The sequence below is a fragment of the Aegilops tauschii genome, chromosome 1 (assembly GCF_002575655.3).
Source record: "Aegilops tauschii subsp. strangulata cultivar AL8/78 chromosome 1, Aet v6.0, whole genome shotgun sequence".
In the NCBI taxonomy this organism is placed as follows: Eukaryota; Viridiplantae; Streptophyta; class Magnoliopsida; order Poales; family Poaceae; genus Aegilops; species Aegilops tauschii.
The window spans coordinates 168,265,448-168,280,527 of record NC_053035.3 but is presented as its reverse complement, the minus strand read 5'-3'; the positions used below and the strand labels follow the sequence as shown (position 1 = coordinate 168,280,527).

The following is a 15,080-nucleotide window of genomic DNA, read 5'->3' as shown; positions in this document are numbered from 1 at the left end:
TACGGAGCCCCCGCCACCTCCTTTTCTTCATCGGGAGGCCAGATCCGGAGTCCGTTCAGGGCTCCAGATACGGGGATATCCCGTCTTCGTCATCATCAACCATCCTCCACCAATTTCATGATGCTCACCGCCGGGAGTGAGTAATTCCTTCGTAGGCTTGCTGGACGGTGATGCATTGGACGAGATTCAGCATGTCATCAAGTTAGTTTTGTTAGGGCTTGATTCCTAGTATCCACTATGTTCTGATATTGTTGTTTCTAAGAATTTGCTATGGTTAGTGCTTGTCAGTAGGGCCTGAGTGCCATGATTTCAGATCCGAACCGTTTATGTTTTCACCAATGTATTTGTTTTCTTGATCCGATCGTGCAAGTTATACGCACGTATTACGTGTTATGACCCGCATACGCCAAGGTGACAATAATTCAGATTCTTTACGGTGATTATCGTAATTTGAGGAGTTCATGTATTCACTATGTGTTAATGCTTTGTTCCGGTTCTCTATTAAAAGGATTCCTTAATATCCCTTAGTTTACTTATGGACCCCCCTGCCACGGGAGGGTAGGACAAAAGATGTCATACAAGTTCTTTTCCATAAGCACGTATGACTATTTGCGGAATACATGTCTACATTATATTGATTAATATGAATTGGAGATAGTTCTGTGTCGCCCTAGGTTATGACTATTATATGATGAATATTATCCAATGTTATCACCGATCCAATGACTACGAGCTTTTAACATATTGTTCTTGCTAAGTCACTATTACTATTGCTACTGTTACTGCTGTCACAACTGCTACAAACTATTGCTACTGCTGTTACGGTTACCATTGCTATCATTACTACTACTATCAAATTACCATACTACTGTGTTACCGATCAATCTGCCGCATATATTTAGTCACCAGGTGTGGTTGAATTGACAACTCAGCTTCTAATACTTGCAAGTATTCTTTGGCTCCCCTTGTGTCGAATCAATAATTTTGGGTTGAATACTCTACCCTCAAAAACTGTTGTGATCCCTTATACTTGTGGGTTATCTATGACACGTTCGTGGGCTCTTGTCATTGGTCCGCTTCATGTTTGCGGTGGTGATGGAATGTCCACGGGGATGACCATGGGATGTCCACATCACTATGCCTCTCGTGGAAGCAAAAAAAACACATTTTCTCTCTTTCCAAGAGGCATGATTGTGCCTCTCGTGGAAGCAAATCTGTGTTCCACAAGAAACAAACATGTTCCTCTCCTTGAAGAAAAAAAATGATGTTTTTCTCTTTTCGGGATGCACAACTTTGCCTCTCGCGGAAGCAAACCGTTGCCTGCACGATAAGAAATATGTGCCTCTCTTGGAAGCACAAAAACACGTTTTCTCGTGCAATTTTTTTTATAAAAATAATCCTCCAAAACTAGGGAAATCTTTGCGAAGACCAAAAAGTTGAGAAAAACCAGAAAAACCCATATATACCCCGAAAACATATAAAAAAGTACAAAGGAAGTGCCCAACACGCGACATGCGGCGACGACTGAGAGAGCACCAAGTGACATGCTCTCAGCCCACCAAAGGCGACCCTTGAGGCGCTCCTGCAATGGGTACCGCTTTGTTAGTTGCTCCTAGGCTCTAGCTTGTTTCTAGTTATCAAACACAAGGCACTGGCTACGTGGGACAAAAGCAAGCCTTGCTTCCATGTGGGACAAACTAGGTCTTGGGCTGCGATAGTCTGTATGCTGTATGGCTAGTTTGACAGGGCACGCATGTGGTTCATAGGCTCGCATTGGACTTTATGTTGTATGGTCGAGAGCGGCTGTCATGTAACTTTATGTTGTATGGTTAGGCATGCGCATGGGGTCACGTGTGGTTGTTGTTTGATGAAACGCGAGAGGATCACTTCATTGTGTTGTTTGGTTATACGGTTTAATACCCAGCCAACCTAATTGAATTCGGTTATCAAATGCAAAAACGAAATTTAATTGTACAAGCAGCAAAACCAAACATTTAGTTTTTTGGTTTTGGTATTCAGTTTGTCGGTTTTATGACCATTCCTAGACATTAGTGGTACCAGAGCACATCAAACCTAATCCTCTAGGAAATAAATTGGAAACCAATGTGCATCACCTATCAGGTCGAACTCTACAAGCGGCCTAACCATTTAGCCAAACATCCATAGTGCTAATGGACACTGTTCTTAAGCATATCAGCTCGTGTTGTGAATATTGGAGTCTACCACTTCTTCCATGACTTTTGTTGGTGCAACAAACACCGGGTCTATTGCCCAGACTGTGCACAGGCACGGGAGCAAGATTGCAGCACCAGGCCGTGCCAGAGTACAAGAGACCAAGAGCTTCGAAGGACCAACATGCAGATCAAGAGGACCAAGATCAAGCCAGAGAAACAAGATACCACCAGGAGAAAAACCTCCCTTGCCGGGCAGGCGAGCTCGACAAGGACGGTGTCACCCCCGGAAGAAGACATCCAAGACGCCCCGGCAGAGCCTACCGGGGCTCACGGAGGCAAAACCACCTCACCCAACCACTCCACCACGACCCACGTCGTCAATCAGTGCAGTGTCAAGCCGCAAAGTGACTAAGTGGCAGCCATTAGCCACATGACGACCTTTCTCTATGGGAAATGCCTACAGATGACACCTGTCCTGCTACGTGTCAAGCGAGCAATCATGAAGCTGGCAAGACGAGCCCGGCAAGGCTTGCTGGGCAAGCGATGATGTGATGATGAGCGACGAATTTAATGCGCCCTGTCAGCCTGCAGAGTTAGGTATGATAGCACTTTTTGCTATCTTATCAGTCCATAGTGACTGTTTTGCCATTGTGGTGACCCCTTAATCTATAAAAGGAGGCCCATGGCAACCGTAGAAAGGGTTAGAAGGTTGGAAAACACACACACCCTTACGCGCGTAGCCACTGCCGCCCCTACCAGGCAAGTGTACTATGCTCCACCACCGCTCTTCCACCATCAATCCACCAAAGCAGGAGTAGGGTTTTACGCCTCACGGTGGCCCGAACCTGGTTAAAACTGCCTGTGTGATCGCTGCCGCGCTGCCGCATGTTCTTCTGCTCTTTGTGCAACGCGACGTCCCCCTGCCGAACCAGCAAGGGGCCCTTGGTCCCATAGGTGGCCGTGGTTTCCCACGACAACTTTGGACCCCTTAATAAAAAGACCACAACAAATATCTTTGATAAGTGGAAGCTACTACAACCTCCGTCCGGGTTTATTAGGCCCCTTCGTATTTTGGGCCAGACTTCGGCCATCTATAGACTACTAAAATATAAAGTATATGCTATAAAAAATTATATTGTTGGATTTTTATTTGAACGAGCATTCCGACAATATAATTTTTGTGACATTAGTTCACATTTTTTAGTTAAATTTTTAGCTCAAACTTTAGCCCAAAATAAGAAGGGCCTAATAAACCGGGATAGAGGGAGTACTTGAGATAAAATACAATATTCTAGTATAAAAGGAACACTTCTTTTATCCCCATTTACATTCATCTAGGATTTTTACTTTTGTGTCAAGAAATTCGTTATTATCTCTAATTATGTTACATAAGTCCATAGTTAAAAAGGATTAACATTGTTCCACAACAATAGGGACGTAGTGATGCTGCCGCTGGCACCGTCAGGAGCCGAGCGACGGTGTGATGTACATCATCGTCACCCATGCCAAGCACAGCCACAGAGGCCATGGCGCGGGCCCAGCTGCTGCTGAGGTTTCCGCCATCAGCCGAGCAGATGGACGAATGGCGTGCCACCATCCAAAGTCTGCTCGGTTTCGCTGAGGTTGGGGGCTTGCAGCAAGCTAGCCCGCCACGGCCTCCCCAAGCGACGACCACGGCTCATGCTGTTGGCCGTACGGAAGGGGGCACCCCCACGATGCAGTCCCCACCACGGCAGCCAGCGCGTGCGTAGAAGAATCAAGATCCTGACGACGTCTTGATGGCCTCTTCTGACCCTCGAGCACGTCCAGGCAGATGACGAGCCCCAGAGGATAGGCGGGGGGGGGGGGGGGGGGGGGGGGGGGAGGACGCGCGCGTCGTCGTCGAGCGACGCCGCAACAACCATTGCCAGACCAATGGGTGCGATGGCCCCGACGTCGACGAGCCTGCGCTCGGTATTGGCGGGTTCCTACCTTTGGAGGTTGGGTGCCCTGCCTTTACTCGTGAGCTGCGGCAAGTCCGTGGGCCGTTCGTTCGCACGTTCAAGCCAGAGATACCCGAGAAGTATGATGGGAGGCTGAACCCGGCAGAGTTTCTGAGCATCTACACCGTCACTGTTCAGGCTGCCGGGGGAAGAGATGAGAAGGTGTTTGCCAACTACTTCCCTTTGGCTCTCAAATCCAATGTGAGATCTTGGCTGATGCACCTACCGGAGAACTCCATATCTTCATGGGCTGACCTGTGCCATGAATTCATTGGCGCCTTCACTGGCGGCCATCAAGAGCCAGGTCGACCCAGCGATTTGCAGCTTCGCCAACAGAAGGAAGGAGAGACCCTTCGTAAGTATTTACAAAGATTCATCAAGGTCCATAGGAATATCCCAAATATCCATCCCGCAGCTGTGATAGCTGCCTTCCAGTCCAATGTGCGCAACTGCCGGATTCGTTCCAAGATGAACGTGCGGTTACCCGACACTGTGATGGAGCTCTACACCTTGGTGGATAAGTGTGCTCGGATGGAAGAGGGAAGGATGTTGCCCGGAGAGGAAGATTGCACCAATATCGATTCAGAAGATGATGATGAATCAACCAGTCAGTAGAAGGGCAAGAAGTGTAGTAAGAAGTGGAAGGATAAGGAAGTGATGACTGTTGAAGGATCGGGTACACCTAGTACCAACAAGAAGGCAAAGGCTGAGGTTCCCAGTATGGAAGCTGCCGTGTGCGCTGACTGCCGGGAGGCCACGACTGCCGAGAAGGCCGCGAAACGTGATGTGCCGTATTGCAAGATTCATCGGAGCAAGGGCCACGACCTTCAAGAGTGTTATCAGGTTGAGCAGCTTGGCAAGAGACAGAGAGCAGAATATGAGAAGTGCGACAAGGAAAATGGTCAGAATGTCGCTGGCGGTAAGGGCCGAGGTTGTGAAGTAAATCGCCCCGGCAAACCCTTCCGGAACCAAGGAAAACCCACCAGGGGTCGAGAGAAGGAAACATGTGATGATGAGAGTGATGGAGGGGATGAAGAGGAAACCAGTGAGCAGGAGTTTCAGAAGGCCACTGATGCCCTGTGTATTGACGGCGGTGCATCTTTGCACACCTCTCACCGCCAGCTCAAACGGTGGGCACGAGAAGTCAATGTCATGGAACCAGCGCCACAGGCCCCGAAGCCGCTGAAATGGTCACGCACGCCCATCATCTTTGACGAAGAGGATCATCCTAACCGCACCACAGCGGTATGATGCTTGCCATTGTTGGTCTCTCCAACAATTCGCAACCTCAAGGTCACAAAAATATTGGTTGATAGCGGGGCCGGGTTGAATCTGATTTCCCCGGCAGTCATCAGCAAACTTCAGATAGCAGAAGATGAGTTGAAGGCCACCGACACGTTTCAAGGAGTTAATCCCGCTAGGAGTCATCCTAAGGGAAAGAACACGTTGCCAGTGACGTTTGGGGGAGAGTTGAACTACCGGACTGAGAAGATTGTGTTTGATGTGGTCGACCTCCCCCTGCCGTACAATCGGATTCTTGGACGCCCAGCCCTAGCTAAATTCATGGCGGCATCCCACTATGCCTACAACACCTTGAAGATGCCTGGGCATGTGGGAGTCATTACCATCCCATCACACGAGAAGGATGCTATCATTTGCATGGACAAGATGTACCGGGACGCAGTCGCGGCAGAGGCAGCGGCAGCAGTAGTTCCCGCCAAGGAGGACAGAGGAAAGAAGAAGGGTAGCAAGGACACTGGCAAGGAATCCGGGAAGCGTACCTCTTCGGAGTGTGCTGCACCTGTCGATAACTTGCTGGAGAGCTCCAACAGCAAGAGATCCAAGGTCACTGCACCCCAAGTGAAGAAGGTCCCAGCAAGGCTTGCTGGTGTTGATGGTACTTTCTCTATCAACGCCACCCTCGATGACAAATAGGAAAGCGCGCCCGTTGCCTTCCTATGGGCGAATATCGATGTGTTTTCCTAGCAATCATCAGATATCCTCGGTGTTCCTAGGGAGTTAATCGAGCACCACCTTGATGTCTGCCCACACGCCCGACCTGTCAAGCAGAAAGTTTGGAAGTAGGCCTTGGAGAGGCAGCAGTTCATTACGGAAGAGATCAAGAAGCTTGAAGCAGCCGGTTTTGGTCAGGGGAGTGCTACATCCCACATGGTTGGCAAATCCAGTGGTAGTCCGAAAGAGTAACGGGAAGTGGAGGCTTTGCATAGATTTCACAGATCTCAACAAAGCTTGCCCGAAGGACCCGTTTCCCTTGCCGCGCATCGATCAGATTGTAGATTCCACTTCAGGATGCGATTTTCTCTCCTTACTGGATGCATATTCTGGGTTTCACCAAATCTTCATGTCTAAGGAAGACGAAGAGAAGACATCGTTCATCACTCCATGTGGTACGTACTGTTTTATCCGCATGCCATTTGGGTTAAAGAGTGTCGGGTCCACTTATGCAAGGGCAATCCAGGTTGGTTTCGAGCCACAGCTGCACATAAACATTGAAGCTTATATGGATGATATTGTGGTCAAGACCAAGGATAGAGCCACTCTTATTCAAGATTTGGAGGAGACATTTGCTAATCTGGACAAGATAAACTTGAAACTCAACCCAGAGAAGTGTGTGTTTGGCATTGCCTCCGGCAAGCTGCTCGGGTTCTTTGTGTCCCATCGGGGGATCAAAGCCAACCCTAACAAGATTAAAGCTATCGAGCAGATCCAGGTGCCTAGGACAATCAAGGATGTAAGGCGTCTGACAGGATGCGTTGCCGCGCTAAGAAGATTCATTTCCAAGTCTGCTGAGCGCGGCCTGCTGTTCTTCAAAATTTTGAAGAAGGCAAGGCCCATGAAGTGGACTTCGGAAGCAGATGCAGCTTTGCAAGAGTTGAAGACCTACTTGTCCTCTGTGCCTACCTTGGTTGCCCCCAAGCCACAAGAGTCGTTGCTGCTGTACTTAGTGGCAACCAACCAAGTGGTTAGTGCAGCCTTGGTGGCACAGCGGCAAGTGGATGAGGCAGAGAGTGAGCAAGGACCGGCAGAGCCAGAAAAGGATCAAGACAACAATGAGCACGACAGCGAGAGCAACCCCAAGGACACGGCAAGGAAGAAAGTGGTGCAGCGCCCAGTGTACTTCGTTAGCTCCTTATTACACGGGGCTAGATAAAGGTACTCTGGCTTGCAGAAGTTGATCTTTGGTCTCATCAGGGCCTCAAGGAAACTGCGCCACTACTTCCAAGCCCACGAGATTACGGTTGTCACTCGTTTCCCATTGCAAAGGACACTCCAAAACCCTGGGGCTACCGACAGAATAGTGGAGTGGGCTTTGGAGTAATCCAGTTTTGGTTTGAAGTTTGAGAGCACGTCAACTATCCAGAGCAGGCCATTGGCAGAGGTTTTTGCAGAATGGACGCCAACCCCTGATGAGGAAGTACCAGAGACAGTTATCCCCGGCAAGAAATCGCCCCAAGAATGGATTATGTATTTCGATGGTGCCTTTACCCTACAAGGTGCAGGAGCTGGCGTGCTTCTTGTCGCCCCCTCCGGGGAGCACTTGAAGTACGTCGTCTAGATGCATTTTCCCCGGGAAGAGGCAACCAACAATAGAGCAGAGTATGAAGGGCTCCTTGCCGGGCTCAGGATTGCTGCAGAATTGGGAATTAAGAAGCTGATCATTCGAGGAGATTCACAGCTTGTGGTGAAACAAGTCAATAGGGATTATCAAAGCCCATTGATGGAGGCATACGTTGAGGAAGTGAGAGGATTGGAGGAACTCTTTGACGGATTGCAAACAGAGCACGTACCCCGTGCGGAAAATAGCATAGCTGATCATCTGTCAAAGTGTGCTGTGCAGAAGCTTCCTGCAGAACCAGGGACTTTTGTTCTCCATCTTACTCAACCCTCCGTATCCTCAGCAACAATGGCCCAGAAAAGGAGAAAGTTGGACTCCGGTAAGCCTCTCCCGGTAGAGTCGTCCGCTCCTGGCAGAGACCCTGCCGGAAACAACTCCTCGCCACCTGCCGGACAGCACCCTCCAGCCTGGCCCATGGTCCCGGTGAATGTAGAATGTACCCCCGCAGTAGAGGAGGTGCCGCTAGTCCTCGTTGCCGAGCCTCAGGCTCCAACTTCGGCAAGGCACATAGTCCAATTCCTCCAAACTGGAGAACTTACCGGCAACCAAGATGAAGCTGAAAGAGTAGCCCAGAGGGCCAGTATGTATCAGTTTGTCGATGACACTCTATACAGAAGAAGGCCCAATGGTGTGAAATTGAAGTGCATCTGCCGGGAAGAACGAAAGGAACTGCTGGCTGAAATACACAAAGGCATGTGCGGTTCTCACATTGAATCAAGGGCATTAGTTGGGAAAGCATTCCGGCAAGGATTCTATGGCCCACAGCCCTCCAAGATGTGGTTGAGCTAGTCACCAAATATGAAGCCTGCCAATTCTATTCCAAGAATATCCACCTGCCTGCCCAAGCTCTTCAGACAATCCCTTTATCATGGCCATTTTAGGTCTGGGGGCTCGATATCCTGGGCCCATTCCCCTGAGCAACCGCGGGCTTTGAATTCTTGTTCGTTGCTATCGACAAGTTTACAAAGTGGCCGGAAGTGATTGCCGTGAGAAAGGTGACTGCTCAGTCAGCTATCAAGGTCTTGAAAGAATTGGTGTGCCGCTTTGGAGTCCCTGCAAGGATCATTACCGACAACGGCACCCAGTTCACGAGCCGCGCCTTCATGCAATATGTTCATGCCCTCGGATGCAAGATCTCATTTGCCTCTGTTGCACATCCTAGAAGCAATGGGCAAGCTGAGAGTGTGAACGCTGAAGTGCTACGAGGACTCAAGACAAGAACCTTTGATACGCTACAGAAGCACGGTAGGCGGTGGATCGATGAGCTGTCGGTACTTCTCTGGTCGCTCAGAACGACACGAAATCGAGGTACCGGGCAGACTCCCTTCTCCCTAGTCTATGGGGCAGAAGCAGTTATCCCCACGGAACTCATTTATGGGTCGCCTCGAGTGTTTGCCTACGATGAAGTAGCACAAGATCAGCACCGGGGTGACGACACTGTCCTACTCGAGGAGAACCGTCTCCGGGCTGCTACGCGTGCTGCACGCTATCAGCAAGCCCTGCGTCGTTATCATAACCGCAGGGTTCATGCCCGGTGTTTTGAGGAAGGCGACCTTGTCCTTAGGCGCGTTCAGTCTGCCAAGGGTACAAACAAGTTGTCGCCAAAGTGGGACGGTCCTTACTGGGTAGTACGAGTCACCAGACCCGGCGCAGTCCGTCTGGAGATCGGAGATAGCATTAAATTGCAAAACTCATGGAATATTGAGCATCTCCGCAAATTCTACCCGTAAGGCGCGGCTGTCGGGCCCTGCCCGGCAGCCACCATTTTGTACATGCCTTGCCTTAGTTGCATGTAACCCCTTGTCGAAAGCCAGGGCGATGACCCTTAGCAAGAGAAAAATAAACGAAGCGTTGGGGGCCCCCCGACCAAGTTGCCTGCATGCATAAGCATCCCAAGATCATTGCATAAGCATTTCATGAGCATTTGCATATGCATATAGATTAGGATAGCATCCTGTATTCATCTCATCTTCATGAAGCTGCAGATTCCTGCCGTGAACTTGGCTTCGACAAGGAGTTGACGAGATAGCCCGGTACTGCGATCCCCGGCAAGCCAAACAGGTAAGTCCTATCTCTTGTCCATAAGTGTTCTGTAGGCTGAAACTGGTGCATAAAGAAAACCTTGCCGCTCTTCCAAACTTAGGTGCTCCCACCCTGGCTTGAACGTTGCTTCGGCCAGGGTGGTCGTAGTGGCCTTTGATGGAAAATAGTTGGCGGGGGCTGGTCCTTTTATTTTTTTCCCGAAAGGCTTCGGCCCCCGGCAACAAAATCAAAAGGGTACCAGCAGGATAGCCTGCCGAGGAAAACTCGTTTGTTTAAAACAAATAGGCATTTCACCTCTGCATGGACATATACGTGCACAGGTTCCCGGCAAGGTTCATCTTTTTCGTTAATATGCTGATCATACATGTGCAAACATTACAGAACACAAACATGGACTTGAGAGATTACATTATTTGAATTAAAATTTGGCAAATGCCTGTAGATTTAAGATTGAAAAAAGATAAGTGCCATGTGATGCCTTTGCCCCTGTCCATCTCCTACAGGAAGAGGTCGAAGAGGCCGGTGGCGGACCCAGCTGGGATTTGGCGCCTCCCTAGTATCAGGGTGGCGCTGCTCCCCGACAAGGAGGAAGAAACCGGAGGGCAGGCGCGGATGGTGACACTGCAGGAGGACCAGATGGAGACATGGAGTCACCGGCAAACATGACTCGTTGGAATGGTCGTCCTCGTTCTTGACGCGTCGTGGGTTTCCGCCGCCGTCCGCATCACTACCACCCGAAGACCTCAGCACAACAGCCGCGCCGGGCGCCATGCTCTCTGGTTTGCCACACAGAGAGCATGGTCATCCCCAACGGCCTTGTTGTCGGAAAGCACTGCATGTTTCGAAGACGTGTATGCGAGCAAGAAGCCCTCTTGCACGGCGAGAGGATGACGCCTGTGGGAGATCAGATTCACCTTCGTCAGCGACGAACACTTTCCGAGGCTCCTCCTCAGCACCGTGAAGGGATGAAGAATGGGGAGCGACCGACTACCACGCCCCGTGCCTACTGCGGGCCTCGACATGGTGTCATTCACATCCCCTCCCACTAGAATCAAGGCTACGGGCGACCAGGCGACGAGCGCACCGGAGTCGCCACCCCCGGTGCTACCACCGTGCTGCTCGGATATCATCTTCAGATCTAAGAGAAGTTCTAGACTAAGGCCTGGGGGCTAGCCCCGGGCCCTTCTCTTCAGCATGGCCAGCAAGAGGTAGAAGACAGGGGAGAAGGGACGCGAAGATAGATGGCTCAGCTCCTCGTTTGCCCCTCCTTTTATAGGCGGGCCGAGGAGGGGGCCGCTCCATCAACGAGCAACCTCCGTCCTCCTCCGCCAAATCAAGAAGTCCGGGCCCTTGCCTTGACGCTCTCCGGCGCCATGCACCTCCGTTACCTACCCCGCGCGATGCATGCTGCATACGTGGATGAGGATAAGGGCGTGATGGGAAGAGTGAATTGGCAGTTTCTACCCCGTGCGTTGAAGTCATTCACGGGCTATTACAAGGGTGGCCCCACCACCATTGGCTCTACACGATGCGCGGGGAAACCAAAAACAGGCCTAGAATCAGGGCTAGTGAAGAAGCAAAGATGACCTCAAGAGGCCAGCCTCTTCAGCGCCCCTACCTGTGCACTTATTAGGGCCTATCCCGAGGACGCTCGGAAGCGCGATCAGGGCAGGCCCGGGGGATTCTGTGGGTGCAACAAACCCCGGGTCTATTGCCCAGACTATGCACAGGCACGGGAGCAAGATTATAGCACCAGGCTATGCCAGAGTATAAGAGACCAAGAGCTTCAAAGGACCAACATGTAGATCAAGAGGACCAAGATCAAGACAGAGGAAACAAGATACCACTAGGAGAAAAGCCTCCCTTGCCGGGCAAGCGAGCTCGACAAGGACGGGGTCACCACTGGAAGAAGACGTCCAAGACGCCCCAACAGAGCTTGCCGGGGCTCACGGAGGCAAAAACACCTCACCCAACCACTCCGCCATGATCCACGTCGTCAATCAGTGCGTTGTCAAGCCGCAAAGTGACTAAGTGGTAGCCATTTGTCAAATGGCGACCTTTCTCTACGGGAAATTCCTACAGATGACACCCGTCCTGCGATGTGTCAAGCGAGCAGACGTGAAGCTGGCAAGACGAGCCCGGCTAGGCTTGCCGGGCAAGCAATGATGTGATGTTGAGCGGCGCATTTAATGCGCCCTGTCAGCCTGCAGAGTTAGGTATGATAGCACTGTTTGCTATCTTATCAGTCCATAGTGACTGTTTTGCCATTGTGGTGACCCCTTAATCTATAAAAGGAGGCCCGTGGCAATCGTAGAAAGGGTTAGAAGGTTGGACAACACACACACCCATACGCGCGTAGCCACTGCCGCCCCTGCCAGGCAAGTGTACTACACTCTACCACTGTTCTTCCACCATCAATCCACCAAAGCAGGAGTAGGGTTTTACAACTCACGGCGGCCCGAACATGGGTAAAACTGCCTGTGTGATCGCTGCCGCGCTGCCGCATGTTCTTCTGCTCTTTGTGCAACGCGACGTCCCCCTGCCGAACCAGCAAGGGGCCCTTGGTCCTATAGGTGGCCGTGGTTTCTAATGACAACTTTGGACCCCTTAATAAAAAGACTACAACAAATATCTTTGATAAGTGGAAGCTACTACTAGCTCCGTCTGGGTTTATTAGGCCCCTTCGTATTTTGGGCCAGACTTCGGCCATCTATAGACTAATAAAATATAAAGTATATGCGATAAAAAATTATACTGTTGGATTTGTATTTGAAAGAGCATTCCGACAAGATAATTTTTGTGACATCAGTTTACATTTTTTAGTTAAATTTTTAAGTCAAACTTTAGCCCAAAATAAGAAGGGCCTAATAAACCGGGATAGAGGGAGTACTTGAGATAAAATACAATATTCTGGTATAAAAGGAAACACTTCTTTTACTCCCGTTTACATTCATCTATGATTTTTTACTTTTGTGTCAAGAAATTCGTTATTATCTCTAATTATGTTACATAAGTCCATAGTTAAAAAGGAATAATATTGTTCCACAAACACAGTAGATAATGTGTCCTCTAACTGGTTGGACCAGGGGTTCATATGTAAGTACAGCAATGTTACTCAAACTCATGTAAATGACAAAAACAATAAATGCAAAATATGTTTTCTTTGGCAATTTTTGCCTCAGTCTCACTCTCATGCACAACTCATTGTACCCTAGAAAATGCCCAAATAAACTAGGGAAAATGTTCCACTCTCCTTGTTGACATCTTAGCAAACAGTCACGATTGATTCAATAAGATCAATAAGTGGTGCAAGTTCAGCCTTGTCGATCAATTTGAACTCCTACAGAAGGAACAAAATTAGGAACTAGCATTAACAAGTAACTCATTAATTTATCATTGGCGGAAAAAAATCATGTGTTGAACATTCTCTATCACATGGAATCGGTCCAATCACAACTAACTAGATCTAACAGGGATACGTTTACATCTACGTATAATTCAAAAATCCAGATGTTAGAAAAAGGGTCAACAACAAATATTGAACAAAATGCATCATAAGATGGTGTGTTCCAATATGGTCATGTAGAATAGGCTAGTACATAGATCAGGATGCAACTTACGCAGGTGAACAATGTAAAATGCTTGAAGCATGTGTTAAGATGGGCTTCTTCCTTCAGGCTCACAATTTTCTGAAAATGAGTGTGGTAAATATGAGCATAAACACGGAAAAGACGCTTGAATATTGTCTTCACAACATCTCGAAAATTTTGTGGGAAAGGTGTTCCTGCACAAATAGTTCAATTCACTCGATTGATAAAATGCACCCCTCCTAAGTCCTAACACAAAATTAACATGGTTAATGTCGGTTCTAAACTAGGCAGTATGTTATAAGTTGTAACTACCAAGTTTTTGAGGGAATATGGACTCATCATCAAGTTGGATCTCAATCCAGTCCATCAAATACTCCACATATTTTGGGGCCGAAACCTCGATAGGTTTCTTGATCTGCACTCCGTCGGCCCATCTATACTCAAACCTGAAATGCATATTTTTCTCTAATCAAAGTTACCCTGGTATAATAAATCAACAGATAGATCTAAAATGATATATAAATGAATGTTCCCAAGAAGGCTAGTATCTTACTTCGATCCAGCTGTCATCGTTGGGCATGTGGAAGGCGTGCAGAACTCCATCAGTGTGCCATACAGTATGTTCACCTGATTGAAGAAATCAATAGCTGTGAAAAAGAAGATGATTTTTAGTAATATGGAAAACTTAGTTTTCTTACGAACATGTTGCAATAAAAAACTTACTATTAACAGCCAACCATTCATTGAGATCCTCTCCAGGAGGCAACCGTACAGCATCTCTCAAATTACCATTTCCTAATGTCGCATCAATGTGTTTCTTCAACTGTACGCCCTGCATAGCCAAATAATGCAAAAGATGGGATATGCCTAAGCATCAGCAATGCTTAGAGGCAACCCTGGCCCTAAAGCTAGGACCCTCCATCTACTTATACAAAACCATGCAATGTGAAAGCTCTAAATCCAAGCCTCTAAGATCTACCCATAACAAGTAAAATATGTAATTTTTTGGTGAATAAGGCATTATCATAGGGAATTAGTAAGAAAATAATATGAAATGTGGGTCAGCTCATTAATTTAGTAGATAGAAGCAGTCTCCACGATAAGAGGCGACATTTGTACTGTATAGAGGCAACTCTAAAGAGCTTAGATTGAAGGATAGAGGCAGCAAAACACCAAACTATGAATGCGTAGCCTCAAACTCAATTGAAAGAAATAATGTTAAGCTAGTTGAATGATGTTTTGGTTATTTTCACATCGTATTCTCATGTATAATCCTAGTATAATTATAATTTTTGACAAAGTAATCCAATTTCAAAATAATATTTTGAGTTGTTGAATCCTTTGTTTTCTCTTATGGCCACACGATGGAATTATGCAATTATGAAATTAAAAAAATATTTGTAGTAATGGAGAATACCACTACCTTATTACCAGATGGTGCATTCTTCTTGGGCCTAAATGTCCTTTGGTTCCTGTTGCCATCAACCGAACTCAAAATAAAAAGTTAGATAAAGAAATAACCATAGAGTGGTGATGAACAATCCACAAATTATTCTAGCATGCGATTAACAATAAATTCAAATAAACATTGATAATTTTTAAAGGTGTGCTTGATAATTTTCATGTAAAACAAATTGTGTTCCATTAGCAATAA

At 48.0% G+C, this 15,080-nt stretch overlaps 1 protein-coding gene across 1 annotated transcript; it reads right to left on the bottom strand.

Moving 5' to 3' along the window:
• Positions 1-12,827: 12,827 nt before the first annotated feature.
• LOC120971991 (MOB kinase activator-like 1A) lies at positions 12,828-14,424 on the bottom strand. The gene is made up of 5 exons (XM_040397941.2): positions 14,150-14,424; positions 13,980-14,073; positions 13,739-13,872; positions 13,457-13,620; positions 12,828-13,176 (listed from the first exon to the last, which is right to left on the bottom strand). The coding sequence occupies exons 1-5, from the start codon at positions 14,262-14,264 to the stop codon at positions 13,102-13,104; spliced, it is 582 nt and encodes a 193-aa protein (XP_040253875.2). The 5' UTR covers positions 14,265-14,424; the 3' UTR covers positions 12,828-13,101.
• Positions 14,425-15,080: the final 656 nt, after the last annotated feature.

Excerpts from the sequence above, each read along its gene's own strand:
- LOC120971991 (XM_040397941.2), bottom strand. The coding sequence starts at position 14,264 with ATGCAGGGCGTACAGTTGAAGAAACACATTGATGCGACATTAGGAAAT. Across the intron at positions 14,074-14,149 it reads TGAATGGTTGGCTGTTAATA|CTATTGATTTCTTCAATCAG; the intron begins GTAAGTTTTTTA and ends TCTTTTTCACAG. Across the intron at positions 13,177-13,456 it reads ATTTTACATTGTTCACCTGC|GAGTTCAAATTGATCGACAA; the intron begins GTAAGTTGCATC and ends TTCCTTCTGTAG.